This window comes from Uloborus diversus, chromosome 6, assembly GCF_026930045.1.
Source record: "Uloborus diversus isolate 005 chromosome 6, Udiv.v.3.1, whole genome shotgun sequence".
In the NCBI taxonomy this organism is placed as follows: domain Eukaryota; kingdom Metazoa; phylum Arthropoda; class Arachnida; order Araneae; family Uloboridae; genus Uloborus; species Uloborus diversus.
In genome coordinates, this window is record NC_072736.1 from 25,781,760 (window position 1) to 25,804,101 (window position 22,342).

Below are 22,342 nucleotides of genomic sequence, written 5' to 3' on the forward strand. Positions count from 1 at the left end.
GAATATTCAAACAAACAAGCTTTTTCATTAAATGTATTATTTTGTATTCATTTAATGTGATATTTTGTTGATGCAATTTTTGTGTAATGTAATGATTTTGTATTATATGATTATATTAAAGGACTACTTTTTTCCCTTATGATTAAAACAGAAGAAAAAAAATCAGGAAAGTGGGAGTTTGATATAATTTCATTCCTTTAGCAATCATCATAGTTATTCAGTAAGCACTCATCAGCCCGGCATAGGAGTGACTGAGCTGGAGGTGGAAAACCTGTTAAGGAACCCAAGAGTGCCAAACAAACTGGTAGCTAATACAGAATTAGCACTGACCAGACGAGTGACCGATGCAATGGTTCGGTTCAACTCAAATCGGTGCTAATAAGCACAAAACTGCAGTCCTCGGCTGGAATTGACTGAGTGGCGGTGTATTTCATGTATTTCTGCCTTAGCCCCGGCTATAGGGCGGTAACTTACTGAATATACCTGCCTTGCCTTCAATATTCAAGTTGAACCGAACCATTGCATCGGTCACTTGTCTGGTCAGTGCTAATTCTTGTATTAGCTACCAGTTTGTTTGGTACTCTTGGGTTCCTTAAGAGGTTTTCCACCTCCAGCTCAGTCACTTCCTATGCCGGGCTGATGAGTGCTAATAAGCACGAAACTGCAGTTCTCGGCTGGAATTGACTGAGCTGGAGGTGTATTTCATGAATCATTATAGTTTTTCAGTATTATTTATGTTTTTTGTTTTCGAACACTTTTCTTAGAAAATAAGAGTTTAATTTTCAAGTATGATTTTTCATATTCAATTGTTTTTATTTACTTGAAACTTGAATTGGGAAAATGTGCCCCCCCCCCTCCCCCTCTTGTTTAAAAATTTCCATCTTTGGGAATTTTGCAAATTTCACCCCTGAAAAGTACTGAAACAAATTACTTCTGCAATGTGTTCCTTTAGTTTCTATATGGTACTGCTTGTTAGATATTAGTGGTAAATAAGTAGTTGCAATCAGGACTTATGGGATCAAGAGGCATGTTGAACTGGTATCAATTATTTTACTACTATTGACATTTTTTACTTTAATTTATGACCAATAAGTAGCACTCTGATACAGTTATAGTGAACAAATTTTATTTAAGGAAGTTATTTAAGCTGTGTTGAGTGGTTTTTCAGAAGTCTGTATTTAAAAAAAATATTTTTTTTAAAAATTGTTTTCATCCAGATTGGAGCAGCAAATTGAAATCCTAAAGAAAGTTCTTTTAGCTCACAATTGTTTTTAGTTTTCTTTAATTTTTGTGGTAAAGATAAAAATACAATAGCATTTTTTCAGGCGAAGAAACCTGGGTACTTGGTCCACTTTTAGAAGACTGAAAATGAAATGTTTTAGAAGAATCTCTGTTCAGTTGGCTCTTTGTTTCACAATGCTCTATTTAATGACTGTTTTTTTTCTTTTTAATTTATGAACGACGTGGTCCCTTGAAGGTCCTTAAATAGAGAAACCAACTTCATATTGAAAAAATCATATCAAAGAAATGGTGAAATTTTGTCTGCTGTGAGCCTGTGCCCGAGAGACCTCATAGTACCTACAGCCTTCAAATTTGGTCCAAAATTACTTTGAGCTCTAGGGGTTTGTACCTCAGAGCATGATTTTAAAATTTCAAGTTAGATTTTTTTAAAACTAAAATTTCACATAAATTGCATAAAAGGATAAAAGATTTCCCACACCCCTTAAACCCTCTATGTCACTGGAAAGAGCTTTTTTTTCTGAATCAGATTAAGCTTGTGCTAATTTTTTCAATTAATTAAAACAACAGATATAAGGGTTTCTATTTTAATGAAAGTCCTTGGCTAAACTCAATTCAAGCATGGAACTAAACCACAAAATGTTACTAGAGCCCATTAATTTGAAAACTACTTTCAAACATACTAAATTGCCATTTTGCGATGCTCAAGAGCCCATCTTCACCTATAGCTGTGCAAGTTGGCACAAGTTAGTTTGTAAATAGGGAAAGAGGTACTCTTCAAAATGTCTTTTTTTTAATTTTTAAATTTTTTTAAACCTTTAAAAAACCTGGTTATGTGTATATCCGTCATGTTCTTTTTATCTTCTTCAGACCAGAGTAGGATTTTAATATTGTTCATGTTCAAATGAGCTCTTTACTTAAATTCTATTTTCCACGGAAGGGGAAGGGGGATTTTTATTTTGCTCTTATCATAACACATATTTTAATCTGACTCCTTCTAATGGACAATTTAGGTCTTTGGGAACCAAATAAGATTGCAAAACCATTTTAAGGGGTTAGCAAGTATCAGGGAGCAAGGGGCAGAGCTAGTGCTGCACAGAATGTGTATTATTTCTATCATAATTTTTTCAGTAACTTTATATATATTGTATTTATCAAAACTTTCACTTAGATTTTTCAATTTGCAGCCTTGAAATCTCTTCTTGAAAGTCATTCTGATGCCTAGGTAACTCATTCAAGGCATCACCATGACACCCATAGTTGGAACAAACCTAACCTGGCAGCACTGAATTCTACTTAGATCTCAATAAGAGCATTGCCATTATGATGCTGCCAGATTAGGTTTGCTCCAACTATAGATTTAATTTTTTTTCTGTCAATGGATTGTAAAGTAATTGCTGTTATGTTATTGCAGATTTTGTAAATAAAATTTGAAGTTTATTGTAATAAAACATTTTTTGTTTTTGCTGCACAAAAATCTTTTGCAATTGTTGATATAAGTTTTTCAATATAATATTTATTTTCTTTAGGAGTCCAACTTCGTTGGGTACGATGCATTCGAAAAAGTGATAGTGATATTGTGGATGAAGGCTTGTGTGATCCAGTTCAGAAACCAGAAAGTAGTATCCCCTGCAGTAGTCAATCCTGCCCCTTGACGTAAATAGTATTAGTTGAAGTTATTTACGGTATTTCGGGAGTAAGCGCTGCACCCGGTGTAAGCTCCGCATTGAAATATGTTCTCGAGGGGAGGGGGGAATTTTAATGTAGGCACCATACCCGGTATAAGCGCTGCACCCACCATAGTCGTCGAACCCAACATTAAACAACTTAAAAGCACAATTAGTAGTAAAAAAGCTGGAATGAAATGCAAATACAGTAGAAGACCGTTATAACGCTGACCTATATAACGCAATTCTCTATAAACCGCACAACTTTTCAGAAGTAAACAATAGGTTTTGAAGGTTAAAAAATCCCTCTGTTTTGCTTTGGAAACATAAAAATTGTTAGGCAAAGTAAATTTTGAAAGTTTTTCATCTTTCCATCTTAATTCAAAGCTTTTAAATTTAAAATTAGTAATCATAAACATAAAATACCAGATGGCTCTTGAAAAGGCAGCTGTTAAGCAACCAGAAGTGCAGGATAATGCATTTTCTTTTGATTGTGAAACATATTTAATTGTGAATAACTAATTATAATATTGGTGCTTTAACCAGGGTTGTCAGATCTAAGAAGAGTAAATACGGGACAAGCTTCTAGGAGTGAAAAGGGGGGGGGGGCATATTTTTGAGGCTGAAGGCAATTACTGGATATGGTGTATTTTTAAGGGGTGCTTTCTGACGCAGAACGTCTTGCATGATAAATCTGAAAAATTCAATCGTAACAAAGCATTAAACCTTGCAAAATGTCGAGGATCAAAATATAAAAATTGTTTTCATTGCGATTGACGAAGCATGTGCAGAGACAAGGGTGCCTGCCTATAGGGGGGGGGGGGGGGGGGGGGATCATGGCGCAAGTTACACTATCAAAATTTTTGGGGGGAGGTTTTTTGCAGATGATTTTCTTTAGAACATGAAAATTTTGATTTTTGGAAGGAAAAAATGTTTAAACTCATTCAACAAAAAATAGATGCCTAAGTAATACTTTTTTCACATACTCTTACGAAAATTTAATACCCGTGTGTCTTTTCAATAAAGGGAACATCAGAGACAAGATGAAGTTGGTTCCCGTTTCAAAGCTTGATCAGAAGATTTGCTTTCTATTTAACTTATTATAAATCTTCCGGAAGTAGCCCAATTATGCATGATGAATACGTGTGACAATGATGAGAGGAAGAGAGATCAAAAATGACTAAAATAAAAAGTTTCCCCTCTCCTTAATTTATTGTTTGTAATAACTCTGACCACTATGCACTGTTCTTTCATTAATTCATTTGCCCTTGACAATCGTTAAGAACTAGTTTTGAAGTTAGCGAATAACATATTTTTTATCCCTCTAATCGACAATTACTATAGTTTTTTCATAAACTAGCTAAAGTTTATGTAGAATTTTTCATTTCACTTTACTATCATCTTCTCTACCATTTTTAAACTGATTGGTTCAATTTATCATTAGATGATTTTTATTAAAACTTTCAGTGATGTTGGTTTTCGCTGATGGAAGCATAAAAGAATATTTGATTCATTAAAATTCTCGAGTTCTGATTTTCCATGTGTACTGAATAACTGAATTCATTTTTAAGGATTTCCGAAGAATATCTGTCACAGGGTATCTGTGTGCTATCCATCCTTTTTGACTATGTAATTTCAATTTTTAAAACTTTCAGGAGAGCGCCCCTCACTGTAACGCCCGAATAACACCATCTTTATCATCCTTTATCATCAAGAGTTATCTAAAACGGGTTTTCTAGAACTGAAATTTCGAAAAATTTATAAGAAAGAGCCCCTGATCCACCCCCCCCCCCTCTCTCTCCTTAACACAATCAAAGACAATCCTAGAATTGCGTTTTTGGAGTATCAATTTTGAAAAACTGCCGGTTGAATAGCACTGAAACTCACCTTCCACTAACATTATCAAGAGCTATCAAAACTGAGTTTTTACATGAAGCTACAAGTTGGAAAATTTAAGTGGAGCGCCCTTCTCCCTTCCCCCACTCTCGCCAACATTATTAAAGAGCGTCTTAAATTTCATTTTCAGGGCTTCAATTTCGAGAAAATTCCGAGTGAGCTTCCAAAAACTCAACGTCACAAAAGTCGGCTACAATTGTAACTTTAGAAGATCAATTTCAGAAAACTGCCTGTTTCCTAACCATAGATAGCCTAAAATGGGGTTTTTAAGACTTTTTTCGCGAAAATTTTCCGGGGGCCAGCCCCCGAATCTCTTTTTTTCCTAACTTCACCACAGATAGTCAAAAACTGCGTTTTTAGAACTACAATTTTGAAAACTTATCGGAGGAGAGCCCCCGAATCCGCCCCTCTCCCTAACACAACAGTTGACTAGCTAAATTGCGTTTTTGAAGTTTCAATATTGAAAAATTACTGAAAGAGGCATTGAACCTTTTATCCTCCAAACATCACCAGATATCGTTTAAAACTGGTTTTAAAACTATACTTTCGAAAATTTTCCGGGGGAGACACCTATGGACCCAATAGCTGAGTGACTATTATATTTCCATTTCAAGGTTCATATTGCATACGTCTAGTAATGACTCCATCCCTAAACAGAAAGTTGAATCCACTCTCCCTGTAATTATTCATACGTTAAAAAAAAAGATGCAGCAAAACTCAGGGGTCTCCAAAACTTGTTTACTCAAGGTCCACGTTGTAAATTTTGGGAAGGAGAGGCGGAACAATCCAACATTATTTAAGTTCAAATGGCATTTGTTAGTTCTCTCCCCCCCCCCCCCGTGAATTCGACTAGAAAGTAAACACTTTAAAAATTTATGCTTAACCCGATTCGAAAGCGAGAACTTTTTTTTTTGGGGGGGGATGAGCACCCCTGTGCAGAGATATATTTACAACATTAGACTGTGAGCAAAGAATAAGCAATCATTCGGCTTTTCATGGTTTGCCCCCAAAACAACAACTAAATTAAAACAAAAATAATTTTTGCGTTTGCTGCCACATAATTTTCATACTGCTCTTTTTTTTCACATTTTTTTATTTTACTGTATTCTTTTCCGTTAAAAAAATCTCGTTTTGTAAAATATGGTTTTAAACTAGAATACGGGACTTTAGGCGTCCCATATGGAAGTTTCCCGGGACGCGGGACAATTTTTCGAAATACGGGACTGTCCCTTGAAATCCGGGACGTCTGGCAACCCTGGCTTTAACACTCATTGCAGATAGAACTCATTCTGAAGTACTAATATCTAGATACATTCTGAATGTTAGTTTCAATATAACGCAAAATCCTGTATAACGCAAAAGCAGTGGTCCCAAGGTGTGCGTTTTAATGGTGTTCTACTGGATTTTTAATTAACGAAACAAGATATACTTAACTGTAAATATTACTTTCTTACCTTGGGAAGAGATATTTGTTAGTTATCCAGAGTGCGGAATGAGGACCCTTCTCCTCAATGCCTTGCCAATGTCAAACTCTCTGGCCCAAGTAGCACAAAAATATTGACCGACTTAGAAACGACATAGGTTGACATTCGAATATCGAGCAATAACGGATATGGTTCTTGAAACATATCAAACTATACTTAAAATACACCACCAGCTCAGTTATTCCATCCGAGGACTGCAGTTTCGTGCTGAAAGCACGAACTGCAGTCGACGACTGCAGGTTCATGCTAAAAGCACGAACCTGCAGTCTTCGGATGGAATAACTGAGCTGGTGGTGTATTTTAAGTATTTCTGCCTTAGTCCTGGCTTAAGGAGGTAACTTACTACAAAATATCAAACTATATCGAAGTATTTTGTTTTGCCAACTTGATGTAAAAAGTCATTTCTACTGCCTAATTCTACGTTTGAAATCAATGAATCATTATTAAAAGTGTTTATATAGTAACATTGTTATTTATATAGAAATCAAAAGCAAAATAGAAAATTGCAAACATTAAAAAGCATTGTTTTATGTTAGAAAGAAATATTGAAACACTGACAATTTTTAACGTGACCGACGCACTTTTTCTATGTTATCGTTATGTTGTGCGAACTGCCGGCAGCAGGACTAATGTGGTGCCATCTATTGGCAACATTTTCAACCCTTTTTTTAAAAACTGGGGTTTTTTTACTTTAAAAAAAGACTGTATCCGCCGCACCCATTATATGTGCTGCCCAATCATTTTTTTTTTTGCTTTTTTTTATTGTATGTGCCGCGGCGCTTATTCCAGAAAATAGGGTACAGTTAACTTGGATGAACATAGTTCACCTCACTGTTGTTGACACTGGGAAAACTGCAAAAATCAATTATTTTAAATACACAACGATTGCAAAGTTGTTAACAAGCAATGATGCTTCTCACAGAAAACTTGTTTCAACATTGCTTGTTTTCAGCAACTCCAATTTCGCTTGTTTTCAATCGTTTGGTTTTAAAAATTCATCCAAAGGTGAAGGCCAACAACATGAGGGGGACTGTGCAAGGAATTGTTAGAATTATGTTAAACATTTCATAAAGATTTTATCAGAGCGATATGAAAATTGTTGTAAAGCATTTCATTACTCTTCATTGCTACATATTATTTTTAACATTTACATATTACCACGTTCAGATTGAGTTGGCTTGCATACACCTTTCAAAATTGCTTCAACTGAGCTAAATCTGTTAGTACTGGCTTCAGCAATATTGCTAGAATTTTAAATTTCAGAACTGAAAATATGGACATAGTATCATGATTGCTATTTTGTCGCTTTTTTGCAATAAGTCCAGGACGGTGGAGGAAATTGGACAAAGTGAATATCCACGGATTTTCCATATTTTTGATACATACAAATTATTGTGATAATGTAATAGAATTACTACGTAATTTGATTAGATTATTGTTAAAGTTGAAATACTTTTCAGCTAATAATTTAGTCAAAACAGAATAATTATATTTTAATCAAAACTATCTAATCAATCCACAAAAAAAAATAATGTAAGTGCAACAAATTTAGGCAAATTTTTGCATTGAATTGAATTTTCCAAAATGAACAAACTCGTGAATGTTATTGCATAATTAAATTCCATATTAGTTTTAAAACAACAGGGATGCCCATCCCCCTAAGGGCAAGGGACACCCCCTCTAAATATTGCGAAGCTCCTGGCCCCCCCATAATCAAGACCCCCCCCCCCCCAGCGACAACTTTGTCTTGCAACAATTAGTTATACCAATTTCTGCTTATGTTTAAAAAATTTTTTAATACTTAAATAATTGTTAAACATTTTCTGTTACATATTCTTATTTTAATTCTTTCCTTGAGGTGGAAACTTGGTGAATGGAGTGAATGCAGTCATCCTTGTGGAGGGGGCACTCAGTATCGTTTAGTGTACTGCCATGAATCCAAGAACGGAAGCCCTGTTTTAATGCCTGATGAAATGTGTGATGAAGCTAAGCCTCTTTTTACGCGTGCTTGCAATGATGAAATAGAATGCCCTGATTGGGTTACTGGGGAATGGTCAGAGGTATTTATTATTATTATTTTTGCTATTTTTGGTTTCCATGGACATGGGCGGATTTATGGGGGGATGGGCGAGAGGGGGCAATGCCCCCCCCCCCCCCCCCCCCAGTCTTGGGAGAACTCGATACATGGTAACAACACATCTTCCAATATCATGAACGAAAAAAATCATGATTTTTTTTTTTTGAATAGTTCAGAAGTGAAGATGTAGAGAATAGCAACTGTCCTTCTCTGATGGGGGGCGGGGGCAAAGTACACTGTATTACAAGAGAGTAAAGCTGTCACTAGGTTGTTGAAATGTGTTGAAAACGACTACTTTGAATTGAAAACCATTAGGACAAGTACATGAGTAAAAATATCGGCTGAACAAGCTATGTAATAAGTTGAAAATACTTAAAATAATCAACTATTGTTTCAACAAATTAGAAACTGAAACAAAGATTTAAAAAAAAAACGGATTTACCTATAAAATAAACTAGCTATAACTTAGGGCACCCGTTTTGTTGAAGGGCCCCAACTCCCGAAAATTTCATCATTTGTTCTTTAAAAAAAAAGAAAAGTACTTAAAAAAATTAATTTCTTTTTAAAGTGCTTGAAAATTTGGGAAAAGTATGTCTACAAACCATAAACTTAATTTATAACATATGGGAGGGAGGAGGGGGAGAAATGTCGATGTGTCAAATTCAGCTCTTTGCCACATCCTACATCAAAAATGTAAAAATCATGGTTCTTACGTTTCTGTAACACATTACTTGAGATAAATTTTTGTGACTCACATGTTTCATATATTGCTGTTTCCCAAATGCAGTAATTTAAATGCAGTAATTGTAAATTCTTTTGTATTGCTTTGCGTCTACTGTATATTGTTAATCTGTTTAGCGCAGGGGGAGAAAATCACTACCTCTATTTTTTTTTTTTTTCGTTTTTTGCACTGCTTTTAATTGAGAAAAAAAAGTTGTTGTAGTGAGAAATTTAGATTTTTTTTAAAACTTAAAATAGAAAAGTGTACAATCTAATACTAAATTTCAGGGACTGGAAAGGGCAAATAAAGTGCCTTTAATAATTTTAATTATTCTCGAGTCCTTGAAACGGATTATAGATGAGTCTTTGAAATTCCTAAGCAAAGTGTGCTTCAATTTTATTTCTTGTCAAGTGTATAAATTATGAATTGTCCAAATGGGTAGCATATTTCTCTCTTGTTACCTATATGTATACATTATTTCTTTTAAAGCATTTTTTACTATTGATCATTTTGTATTTAATTCATTGTTGTAGTTGTGGGTGGGTTGGAGGCAAGATCAAAAACTAATTGAATTGAACCGACAACCAATGTAAGCAAATAACAATGCATAATCTTCTCATCTTCCTCATTTTTTCTCTCTGAAGACTGCTGTCATGGATTTGTCAACCCGAAAACAATTTTTATTGTGTATTATCGGAATTTGCAAAAGAATATTTTGCTATTTGTTTCCGATATTTTTTTAGTTCCAATTACCCTTTATAAAGCTTCAAAAAGCAGAATTTTGTATCTGTTTTACAAAAATTCCTCCGTGGGAGAAACCCCTGACCCCTTAAAATTGGGGATATTCTATCCCCCAAGGCCTTATGTTTAAAGCATAGTGGGGAGTAGGAGGCTTTAAAAAATGGCCTTTTTTTGTCACTGACAGAAAAGTTGTCCGGACTACTAAAGAGACCCAAAACCTGAAATGGCTTAGGGACACATAGAGTCTAAATCCAGCCAGTTGTAATCAATACAACTAAAAAAAAATCCTGCCGCCCCAGGAACTAGGTTCTAAATCCGCCTATGTCCATGGAACTTCTTTTAAGTAGTTTAAAGAGTAGAGCTGCAAAGTTGCAGGGAAAATGACTGGCTCCAGGAATTTTAGATTGTTCGACTCTGACTCCTTTACCTCTAAATCAATCCGACTCCGGCTCCACAGATTTGGCAGAGTTGCCGACTCAAAGGGAAAAACAACCGACACTGACTCTTGGAATTTTGAAGTCTTTGACTCCTACTCCTTTGCCCCCCAAATCAGTCTTGACTTTGAAGCCCTGGTTTGAAAGTGTTCCCTTTGTTATCTTGAATCTTCATAGTTGCTGACTTAGGCCCATCATTTAGGAGGGTAAGGGGTGTGAATTGTCCCCTCTCCCTGGCTTTGAAAAATTAATGATTTCCCATATAAATAGATGAAGTTTTTGCTGTTTTCCAAACAAATTTGCATTGAATTTACTTCCTTTGCCACTCCTCCCCATCCCCTGGAATAATTCAAAATGATGGACTTGCTTAGACTATTTACTGATGGAAAGATTTGGTAGATTGTAACCCCAAAATTGAAAATTGCTTTGTACTGCTACATGATGTGAGTTTCAAAATTTGGAAGTTAAAATTTCGGACTTCTTTGAATGCCTGAATGTAATCTTGACTCATGTTATGAGTTTCTATTTATCATTTTTTCCCTTTTAGTGTGACAGCAACTGTGGTACTGGAAATAGAAGTAGAACACTTGAATGTAGATCCAAAGAGGGTGAACTTATGAATGATTCACTATGCATAGCCGGAAAGAAACCTGTTGAATTTGAAAGCTGTACTCAAGGACCCTGTGAAGGAGTAGAATGGATAGTGTCAGACTGGAGTGGAGTAAGTAATTTTCTTTTTTTATTATATTATGTATTCAAAAGTTCATAGAGTGAAATTTGATTAGTTTTGAGTGTATTTGATTATCACACATTACAATGTTTTGTTGTCGATATTAATAAAGCTTAACTCCTACACAAATGTTTTGCCCAGAGCGACAGAATGCCATGCATGCTTATTTTAGCTAAAAAGCACCTGCCCACTTTTTAATTTCTCAAATTATGCTGACATTTATAAAGGTACCTCCTCTGTCACACATAGCTGCCAAACTCGACTGGTTTTCCAGTGGTTTCCTGGATTTTGAGAATTACTCCTGGTCTCCTGATTTTTATTAAAAATATACTGAATTTTATAAATCTTTGAAAAAATCCCTTTATTTAGAGAAATTTATGAAAAAAATCTCCTTGAAATTGTGTTTGTAAAGATTGTCCAGATATATGCACCCCATGATTTGGAAGCTTCCTTCCAAAGTTCAAACTTAAGTACATCAAAATCTGGCAGCATTATTGAGGCTTATTAAGTTTGGTCAAGAATAAGTTTTAACTTTATATTAGTTTAGCTTTTATTCTTCCATTTCATGTTTCAATTATTTTATGGGTACATGAAGTAAAGAATTTCCATATGATTGTGATTAAAGGGGTGGTAAAAAATCCACCGGATTTTTCGTTGGAAGGTTCACAGCAGGGTAGAGTTTTGAACTGTCCAAAACTGGTTTAGGACAGGACAGGTGGTTTTTACCGTCCAAAACTGTCTTAAGAGGCCGCATCAGACAGATTCCCGGTTTTCGAATCCCTATGTTAACCTACGGGGCAGAATGTCTTCTCATTCTTGCGATAGCTCATCGGGAAATTGAGATTTTCAAACTTTTCTTTTTTTGACTTAATCTGTGACGACTATAGAGTGCTTCTATTTTTGCGGTTTTTCATTAAAATAATTCAAAATTTTTTTATACAAACTTGAAGTTGAACTTTGAGAAAAGGTGAATTTTTGACGAACCAGGAGGAGTATTCGGATTTTTAAAAAAATAGAAGCATAGCGTATAATCTCAGCTTTCTAAAGATGTTAAAATATTTTCGATAGCTTTAATAGAACAACAGTAATCAAATAAATGGTGAGCCTATTCCAATTCACAAACTAAAAATTTCCTTCCCCCTTTACGAAGGTACGAGATTCGCCTCTACGCAAGTGATTTATGGCCTTTTCGGGGAAACGGTCAGCACCCCACTTGTGGGCGTGTTTCTTCTCCACCTGCTTCTCCACAGATCGACTGTCCTAAAGAGCTGTCTGGAAAGATTTTTTCCTTCGCTTGAGAATTGCGAGGAAAAAACCTGGCAAAAATGACGCTCTTACATAAATTTAATTTTGCTTATTTTTTAATAAATAATTGCGGGGTTTTTTTTTTTTTGTAAAATTATGTATATAAACACAAAATTTAAGCTTTAAAAGTATTTACATCACGATTTAAATGCAGTTGCAAATCTTCGGGGGGGGGGGGGGGGGGGGAGAGATTGAGAGTTTACGTGCTTCTCTCGAAGGGATAAAATTAATTGAACTCACCCATTAAATAATTTTCAATTAATTTTGTCACAATGTAACTATATATTTTTAATTAAATTATTACATTATATAAAAAGGAAAGAATATTTGAATATACCTAGAAGAAAATTTGAACTTACCCTTATCACTTTTATTTGCTTTTCGAGTATTATTGGAATTTAAGGATAGTAAGAAAAAAGATATGTAACTCAATGGTTTTAAACCCAAGGGTTATATATTATCGTGATTTGTCTATTACTTCTTTTTTCATTGAATTAGTAATTAACATTAAAAAAAATACATATGTATATGCTTACCTAGAAGAGTTATGGCGGGTCAGAAAGCAAATCATAAGTTTATGATCAGTAGCGGATTTTAGGGGTGCCCCCCCCCCCCAAAGGGATGAATTAATTTAACTATTTTATTAATTATTTTTAATTGAATTCTTTTTTGCATTTTTTATATAGGTTATTGACACAAAACACACACAGCATATTTCGAATAAAAGCATTCTTGTTTGCTAAAGAAGTAATACTAGAGTCAGAGGTCCAGAGTGGCAGAATACATTTAACTCACTGGTTTCGAATTCTAGGGAATGTTTATCACCATTCATCTACTAATTCTTCTTTTATGGAATCAATAATTAACATTAAAAAAAAAAAATGTGCAGGTTCGCCTAAAAAAGTCATTTTGATCCAGGCAGTTATTTGCCAAATAATAGATTTCATTTTCAGCTCATAAAAAATGCAAAATGATAGAAATCACATGATGGTAGTTTCTTGGAAAAATCATGATTATTAATGGAAACGGCATGTAGAATACAATATGTTATCTCAACTGTGTCATGACTTTAAAAACAATCAGTAACTGCTTTGAAATTCATACAGAAATAGTTTCTGAATTCTTCAATAAAACTTATGTTTTATGAAGTTATGATTTTCTTACTAAAATAATATTTTGTAGTTAAAATATAAATTAATTTATAAAACTCAAATGAGAGATGGGTTTATTTAATAACATTTCCCTCAATGTTCCTAATTAAAACCGCTCATTGTATAGCATCTCGGTGATATTAAATTGGGTTTAGTATTTAATTGGCTTGAAACGTTGAAGATGTTTTCCGTCCACATTCAAAATATATTAGTGCATAATATTCCTATATTTAGAAGTAGATTCATTGACCGCAAAACCATTAAAAATAAAGTCATCAAAACTCTGTTGTTAAACATCGAAAAGGCGGGGGGAGGGGATTCAATTTTCGGGTCGCCTCCAAAAGATTTTTCTGTATCCGCCCCTGTTTATGATGGCATCTTTTTCAGCTTATACGAAACAGCATGGTAAATTAGAGTGGTCCAAAATAAGCCTTTTTATTATTTTTTATTTTATTGGTTTTACTCTCCCATTTGGTTTCACCTATGTAAAAAATAATGATTGTGAAGTTTGAGCACATAATTTTAACATTTAGAGAGAGGTTTCTTAACAGCCTCGAAGTTCTGCGTTTTCCCATCTTATGCTACGAATGTAGGTAGAAATAAAACGGATGCTAGGAAAGGTATGTAATTTCATTTCATGCAAATACACAAAACTTTCCAATCTTTAAAAATCCAAACTTCAGATAAAACGTAATAAACTGGAGTTATAATAAGCGAGCTTGGGCCACAGGGGACATTTTTTTGCAATTGTTTTCAGAAGTGTTTCCAGAAATAAAGTTATTAAACTCATACTTCATATTGAAATAAAAAATATTTTTGATGATTTTTTGATCTCTTATGGCAGTGGTGCCAAACATTTTTCTACTTGAGACCACACCTCATATTAAAATGATTCTAGCGGTTCAGAAAATAACTAAAATTTGAAAATGTTCAACATTTTTTTTAATTACATGTGAAAACGAGAAAAAAGGAATGAAAATTAAAAACCAATGATTGATGTAATCATTACTTGATGCATCTTTTTTTTAATTGCATCAGTTTATCAGAAACCAATTCTGAATATTTAGCTCAATTTTTGACGTTCTCATTAAACATGCTTTTCGATTTGTTGAGTTTAAAGAAGACCACGGGCCACACGTATCAACTTCACAGATCGTATGTGTCCCTCGAGCCGCAGGTTGGGTGCCACTGTTCTTATGGTATAACTTTTACACTGTTTCGATTCATTAGTATTCTTTTCGTGAAACATTTAGCGTAAACAAAAAATCTGAAAAGAAAACCTGAAATTTATTCAAAACTCTTGCTTTTAAAAACATACATAAATCAACTACTACGCACAAATTCAAAAAGAGAAAAAAAGGACATTGAAAAAAAAAAGGTAAGTAATGATTCAAGATTGCAATCTTTGATTAAAAAACTTCAGAAACAAATTTTATTTTATTTTTCGAACGCTTTACTAATTCTAAAATTTACCCTATGAATTAAAACAGTATGTTTCAAGTCTGAAAAATACGTTCCCTGATAATTCGATAAGTGGCGCGTGTGGGGGGGGGGGAAGGATTCTGTCATTCCCATACAGCTTGACAAATATGGAAATTAATGCGGAAAAATTTTCATAATCATTCTTTTTCCGTTACTTTTATTTCAATTCACGTTTCTACAAATGAATTTATAATTTATCATACCAGTGTGTTTAATTAAATCAGGATAAATTTAATTGATTATTAAATTTACTGACTTCTGGTTAGACAGTTAACGATGGTGTCGCAGCGGCCAATGAAGTTCTTAAACGTAATTTTCATAATCGACTTTTAAAATGTGAAGCAGAGGCTGAAATAGATCAAATGCTACAGAATATAGATTGCAAAAGATTAAAATAATCTTACTACCATTATATATGCGAAAGTTTGTCTGTATGGATGTATGGATGTTTGTTACTCTTTCACGCAAAAACTACTAAATGGATTTTGATAAAAATTCACAATAATATAGCTTATGCATCAGAACAACACATAGGGTAGTTTTCGTCCCATTGTGGGGGGCAAAACCCCCTTTGGGAGGCAATAAAACACAATTTTAGTATAAATTCTCTAATATGGGGATGAAAAAATACTTGCACATATTAACATTATATGTCCATCGAAAGCTCTGATTTTTCTGCTGAAGATGGCACCTTTTCGAAATTTCTAAGTAGAATAAAAAACGAGTTATGAGCTTTTTAGTTCCATGTTCGAAGGCTTTCCTTAACTCAATACAATATTTAGTGTATCATCTCAACTCCCTGTCGATAGCGACTATTGTATTGTTGACTATCTTTGCTTTTCGTGACTGTTCAAGGCTTTTCTCAAGTCAAATCTTGAAGTAAGATTTTTGCACAAGATTGGCAAATAATACATGGATTTGGCTGATTTTTTTTTCCCATTTTAATGCAACTTTGAGGCAATTAATGGTTTTTTTTTTATTTATTTGTATTGACTGGGTATATTTAATCGATCAGCTGGAATCTAGCCTAACTTTTTTTGTGGAATCATTTCAATAGCTAAGGCATTTGGCATTTTTTTCAACTGTCGCTGTTTTTGAAGCTAAAGACTACGCAGTACTGTGTTTCTCGGTTTTCACCATGTAACCGAATATCACCATTTCTTTAATATTTCTTTAAATTTGTTAACACGTAAAATAATTCGCCAACTAATTCGCAAATTCATAAACAGCGCAAAAACTTCCATTACTTTATCTTTGCACACAATTTCATACAATTGCCAAATTTTTATTGTTTATTGGAAACATTTCGGGTAGCATCATTGTTGATCCCATTTTGGGACGATTTCTACGGTAAGAAGTTATACATTATACAATAATTTAGATTGCCGGTGTAGCGCTGGATATTATGCATTTGATGGAGATCGGGATTATAAGGGAACTGTTTCACTTTATTTAAGAATAGTTGACCTCACTCGAATAGGTTTTGTTTTGGAAATTACCCATGACTTCTTTGCAACTCCTGAACGTTTTCGTGATTTATTTTTTGTGATTTTTGGGTGTCTTCTCAGTTTTGCCGACATTTCATTTACTCCCCTTCCCCCTAATTTTCAGTTTTAATCATACCTTTTGATACATTTAAGGGGACAGACAATTTGAAATGTCGACGAAACTAGAGACAAACAATTTTTTGGTAACTATTTGACCTCTGCCTGTAATGACCATTAACTTAAATCAATTGAAAAAAACTACATCAACGTGAGCGAAGCCGCGGGTAAGAGCTAGTACTGGAATATAACTGTTTTCAATAGTAACAGTTTTGCTTTTATTCGAAAATATCATTTCAAGTCTAAGTCGTTTCTTTAAATTTCGGAGGGGGGTGGGGGCCTTGTTTTGGCACATTCCTCAAATTTTGAATAATTGTTTCATTTTGGTGAGTTCAGCCAGACTGCAGGAATTTCGCGCCCATTTGCCTGGTGCTGGCGGTAGTGATGCGGTAATATTTGATGAACAAGAGCGCCAAATTCGAATCGCAACGTGATCCATAATTTGTTTTATCAATCCTGCAAATGCTTTTGATTTGCAGATTGATAATGCTGCGTTTCGAAGGAAAACTAAATGTTAATGATCCTACTGCATATCCTTCTTGTGCATAAAAAGTAGCATGTGAAAGCATTTTAATAAATCAAATTTAGAAAACAAATAACGAATATAAAATTAACAAAATTTCGAGTTACAGTGCATAAGGAAAGGAAATTTAGGCACAAAACACCGTAAAAGAGTCAACGCAAAAATTGTATGTGGTCATCCAATACTATACACGGACCCTCTTCCCCTGCCAATAAATTTTGAGCGGTGACAGCATAGAGGGGAAGACGTCCCCCAAAACCTGTCAGCCGCTCCACGTAGAGGGGAAGGGAAACGCTACAGCTTTCTCTCTCTCTCTCTTCCGAAAGCTAGAAATTTTCTGTCTGATGAGTCCTCTTAAACTGTCCAAAACTATGCTAAAGCTAAAGGGGTGTAATCTAATCAAATTGTTTTTACTGCAATATTGATAATGTATAAATATTAATGAGGTTTAATTAGTGAGTGTTTAATAATATGTTTCAACCAAATGTTCATTTTACATAAAAACTTCCTTATGTAACGGTAGAGCTGTGAAAGGAATTTCACAGCACTACCAAGTCAACTAATTTCAATTCCATTCATAACTCAAAGGAATGTTATTAAATGTGCAATATTGAGGTGAAAAAAAAAGCTTAATTTTTTAAATGGTTTTTGCTAATAAGTTTTACATAATGTAAACGAAAATTATTTTTTTAATCATAGATTAAAGAACAAGAAATTGATGATTACACACTTAATTATAAAACTTGTGCTATTCTTTTTTAGTTCATATTTTTAATTTTACATTATATAACTACAAAAATTTGCAATTATTGCATTTAAGTCAATCATTGCACTGTATTTTGAACACTTTCTTTTGCACACATGCATAAAGCCTATTTTACATGTGCAAGTAAAGGACTACTAATGTTGTTTTCACTATGCAATCTCACTGTGTATCCTTTACAAGAATGGGAGTTTACAGTCTTTTGCCAAGTTTTATTACTAAGTTAATAAATAAAATTTATTTTCACTTTTATTTTGCTTTGAAATATAAACATTGTTAAAAATATAGATGCATTGCTTGTAGCATAAAAAGTTTTATATATTTTATATTACCATTTCTAAACTTTAAAATAGTGCGATGGATCGTGTAGTCCAAAAATGGAATCAAGAGAAGTTCACTGTGCCAATGAAGATGGGGTTGTGTTTCCAAATGAAGTTTGCGAGCAACGGAAAATTCCTGAGTTATCGAGACCTTGCCCTAAATCTGCTATGTGCGAGCCTATGTGGCATACATCTGAATGGACAGAGGTAAACCTTTTAGTTCAAACTTTTGAATTTCAGCTTTCCAGAGATGAGAAGCTATTTTGAAAACCCTTATCCTCACTACCAGGCTTGTGACCCGGTTTTTAAAAAACAATGCAGTTTTTAAGTTGTTTTAAGTCTTGCTTGTATTTTGAGAGAAATCTACCAGGGTGTCAAATAATTCATTTATGTTTAATGATTACAGTTAGGGGTGCATTTAGGGGAGTTTAACGGTTATCCATCACCCAGAATCTAATGGGCATCCATGTCCCAGAACGCTTGTTTTTAAGCCAGATTACAGTTTGTCCACCGATTTGATGAAAGTCGAACATCCGGTTTACTGGCAGAAATGGACACATCTATTAGTTTTTTATCTTAACTTGACATTTGCCAATTCCATATAATAAGTGGGCAGACTGTACCAATCCTGACATAGATTTTTATGTACATGTAAGAACTGTTATGGACATATCCCCGCTCCCCACCCCATGGGAAATTCTAGCTGTGTATCTGGCTCTAATGTTCATTCATTTTACATGAACGTATATGGCAAAGAGAGCTGAAAATCGTGCACTATTTTTTTTGTAACGTGCAATTGATAAGGTTTTATATTATCAAATAATACTGAATTAACTATTGAAGAATCAAATTGTATTACTATTCATTGCGGCAACAATCTTCTTTCTTTTTGAAATGCAAGATTCAACGTAACTTTCTTATAAATTGCAATATTTCTTTAGTTTAGCAGTTCTTTTGTCACTCTTCTCCCAAAATATTTTTTACATTGGGAAAGAAGGGACAATCGTAACTTGCAGCAAAACTACAGATAAAATATTTTTCAATGGAGCATGGTATACAATACATTAGCACTCAAGTTAATTTCAATTTTATGCACATTTTGCTTTTTGATATTTTTTTCCACAATAAGAGGAGTAGGGCTCGACCGATGGCATTTTTTGGCCGATGGGCCGATGCCGATTGTTCAAAGACGGCCGATGGCCGATTGTTTTCCTCCAAATTGCCGATGGCCGATGCCGTTGGCCGATGGCCAAAAAAAAAAATTGGTACAATTGTCAGGGATTTAAAGGATCATTGATTCATTTCACTTTACTTCCTTTCTTCGAATAAGGAATTGTAATCACAAAAAAAAAAATCAAATTTTGACCTGAATTTCTATTTCACGATCACCCAATTTCTTCACAAGTTTTTTCGGCACATCTGTACATGCATATGTACCTAAGAACATGTGGATGGCCGAAATATCCATTTTGAACGCCTCCTCAGTTAATTATCGCAAATTGTCTTTTGATGTCTTCATGCGCGTAAACTTACGTCACTCAAAAACGTTATGAAATAGTAAGTTGAAAACTCATACGTACGCAGTATGATCTGAAAGTTAGAGGATAAGTTGTATGAAACCGAACCCTGAATAGTTCACATTACCAAAGCACATCTATCTACAAAATAGTCACCTTGAACGACTATGCACTTCTGCCAACGTTCGTATAGCTTTTTAGAAGCACTCCTGGAAGACATTTTTCGCAAACTCCTGTAAGGTCTCTTAAGCTGCTGCTTTAACTTCATCGTGGGGAAGAAGGCGACTTTCATGTTGAGGATGCACGGTTCGACTGGTCAATACTCTGATATGACAAACAAATAACGCAACGTTTCGTCAGACTTAACTCCGTGTGACTTTTACCTGTTCCCAGCAAAAAAACTTTTTGGATGGACGCCGCTTTCTTCCGTCAGGAGAAGATAAAGCTGCATCATAGAAGGTAGCGAAAAATTGGCCTCCAGGAGTGCTTCCAAAAGTTATATGAACACTGGCAGAAGTACATAGTCCCTCAAGATAACCTTTTGAAGGTGGATGTGCTTCGGTAATGTGAACTGTTCTGGGTAAGGTTTTAAACAGCTTGTCCCCGAACTTTTGGATTGTGCTACGTACAATCTGTATAAGGTGTAGTTATGCTTTTCCTTTTTTGACTGCTGTATGATGAAAGAGAAAGAACAACAGTTAAAAAAAGAAAGAAAGAAAGAAAGAAAAAAGGAAGAAAAACAAAGAGACTGTTTAATAACCTATTGATTTTTTTTAATTGAGCATATAACTAAGATTTCAGTGATATTGTAATGATGTATGGATTTAGGTACACTAAACATAGTTAAAAAACATTAAATTATGTTGTTAAATCATTCAAAAAAAAAAAAAAAGAATAAAACTATGAAACCGTCAACAAATTACGCAATTAAAGTGCAAAGATTGCACGTAGACATTTTTTGGTCATCAAATTAAACAAAAAGATAACAGATAAATTACAATACTAAATCATAATAGGAATATTTTTATACTTATTTAAAATTTACGAATAGAAAATTTTGCATTTTTCAAAAAACTAAAACAGTGTCATAAATTTTGCTGAAACAAAAAATAGCCATGAAAAGAGCGAGGTTCTTAAAATGCAGCTACAATAAACAAACTCAATATTTACACCAAGTTAATAACTGAATACATATACTACTTGATCTGATGTTATTGGATTATCTAATATTATCTGATATTATCTGATAATATTGAACAATTTGATTGTTTAATCTTTTATGAAGCTTTACAAACAAGTTCAAATTAAATTGTTCAATTCAGCAATAATTTTCTGAAATTTAAAAAATTGCGTAATAGAAAAACCTTGAAACATTTCTATAAAATCGAAAATAACTTATTCATTGATTTTATATAAATACATAAAAATAGTTACTTACGACAGAAAAAAATTGATCGATATTAATGATACAAAAAAGATGGCGCATTACGAAATGGGTGGGGGGGGGGAGTCACCCTCTGATTTTGCAGTAACTCACACTTTGGCTCCAACCTCGGCGTAATTTTTTTAGTACAGAACCGCTAAAACCAACGCCTCGGAAGAGTTTCTGATTCTATTTCAGCACTTCGGAAGAAAAAAATTCAAAAGTCCCTTCGATTTCCGAATTATGTCACCATTCAAAACATCTTTAATCAATTTCTTACATTAATGCTCTAAATTCTTTCTAAACAATAGATAAAATTTGAAAAAAAAAAATAATCTCTAATTTTATGAATGGTGTTAGTTTTAAACAACTCAGAAGTATAACTAGAGTTTAATTTCAGAAATTAAGGAAGTGGGAGGAGGGGCACGCATGTGTTCTCGGAAATTCATGAAATAGTCGTAAAAAATCGAGTTCAAAATAATCATAAACATTGAGCAGAAAAACCCTTTCAAAACTTGCACCCGAGTTTGTTTTGACATACAGTGGCGGATTTTAAATATAGCAAATGCGCGAGAGGCCCCTTAACCATACGGGCACCGCAGGAGTTACAAAAATGCTTATGATAAATGGTTTACAATTTTTGTGATAGAGAAATAGGGCCCCAAAATGTATTTCGACGAGCCCCAAACTTGTAACTCCACCGAAGCGATACAGAAAAGATTGCATTACTGTGATTTATATTACAAACATCGAAAAATTAAAAATTACCGTCGGCTCAAGAGGAATCTAACAAAATGACACAAAAACCAGTTTCGCCATCTCATATTTGTTTCCATGGTCTCCAATTCGGCAATATATCACCAAATGATCGTCAGTCTAAGATGCTATATTAGTTTTGCATTGAAATAAGTAATTAATAGTCACAAAAAATGAGTAAACAGGCTTTTTTGAACACCCGATCGAAAACAAAAACGGAAGTGCGCAACTGGAACATATGCACACCCCACATGCAAAAACTTATCCTTCTACAGTTTACCATTTTGGAGTTATGACTTATGAGAGATACATACGTACATCCAGCAGCAAGAAACAACGCAATAATTAACTTGTTTGGTACCTGAATGCAGTATTAAAAACTCTTTCAGGGGTGACTAAAATAGAAATTCATACTGAATTTCAAGTAAACATTTTTATATGAAAACAACCTTTACTTTGTAATGAAAGGTAAAACATCAAAGGTCCTTTTTTTTTTCAAAAACATCGGC

General features: G+C 34.1%; 1 protein-coding gene across 2 annotated transcripts in view; it reads left to right on the forward strand.

Moving 5' to 3' along the window:
• The first annotated feature begins 2,776 nt into the window (after window positions 1-2,776).
• The window catches only part of LOC129224003 (papilin-like), an 87,823-nt gene continuing 68,257 nt past the window's right edge, over window positions 2,777-22,342 (forward strand). For both annotated transcript variants that reach the window (XM_054858395.1, XM_054858394.1), the window contains exons 1-4: window positions 2,777-2,895; window positions 8,145-8,346; window positions 10,807-10,980; window positions 18,171-18,344. In XM_054858395.1, coding sequence (XP_054714370.1) covers window positions 8,248-8,346; window positions 10,807-10,980; window positions 18,171-18,344 — 447 coding nt within the window. In that variant the 5' untranslated portion in view covers window positions 2,777-2,895; window positions 8,145-8,247. The remainder of the gene's footprint in view (window positions 2,896-8,144; window positions 8,347-10,806; window positions 10,981-18,170; window positions 18,345-22,342) is intronic.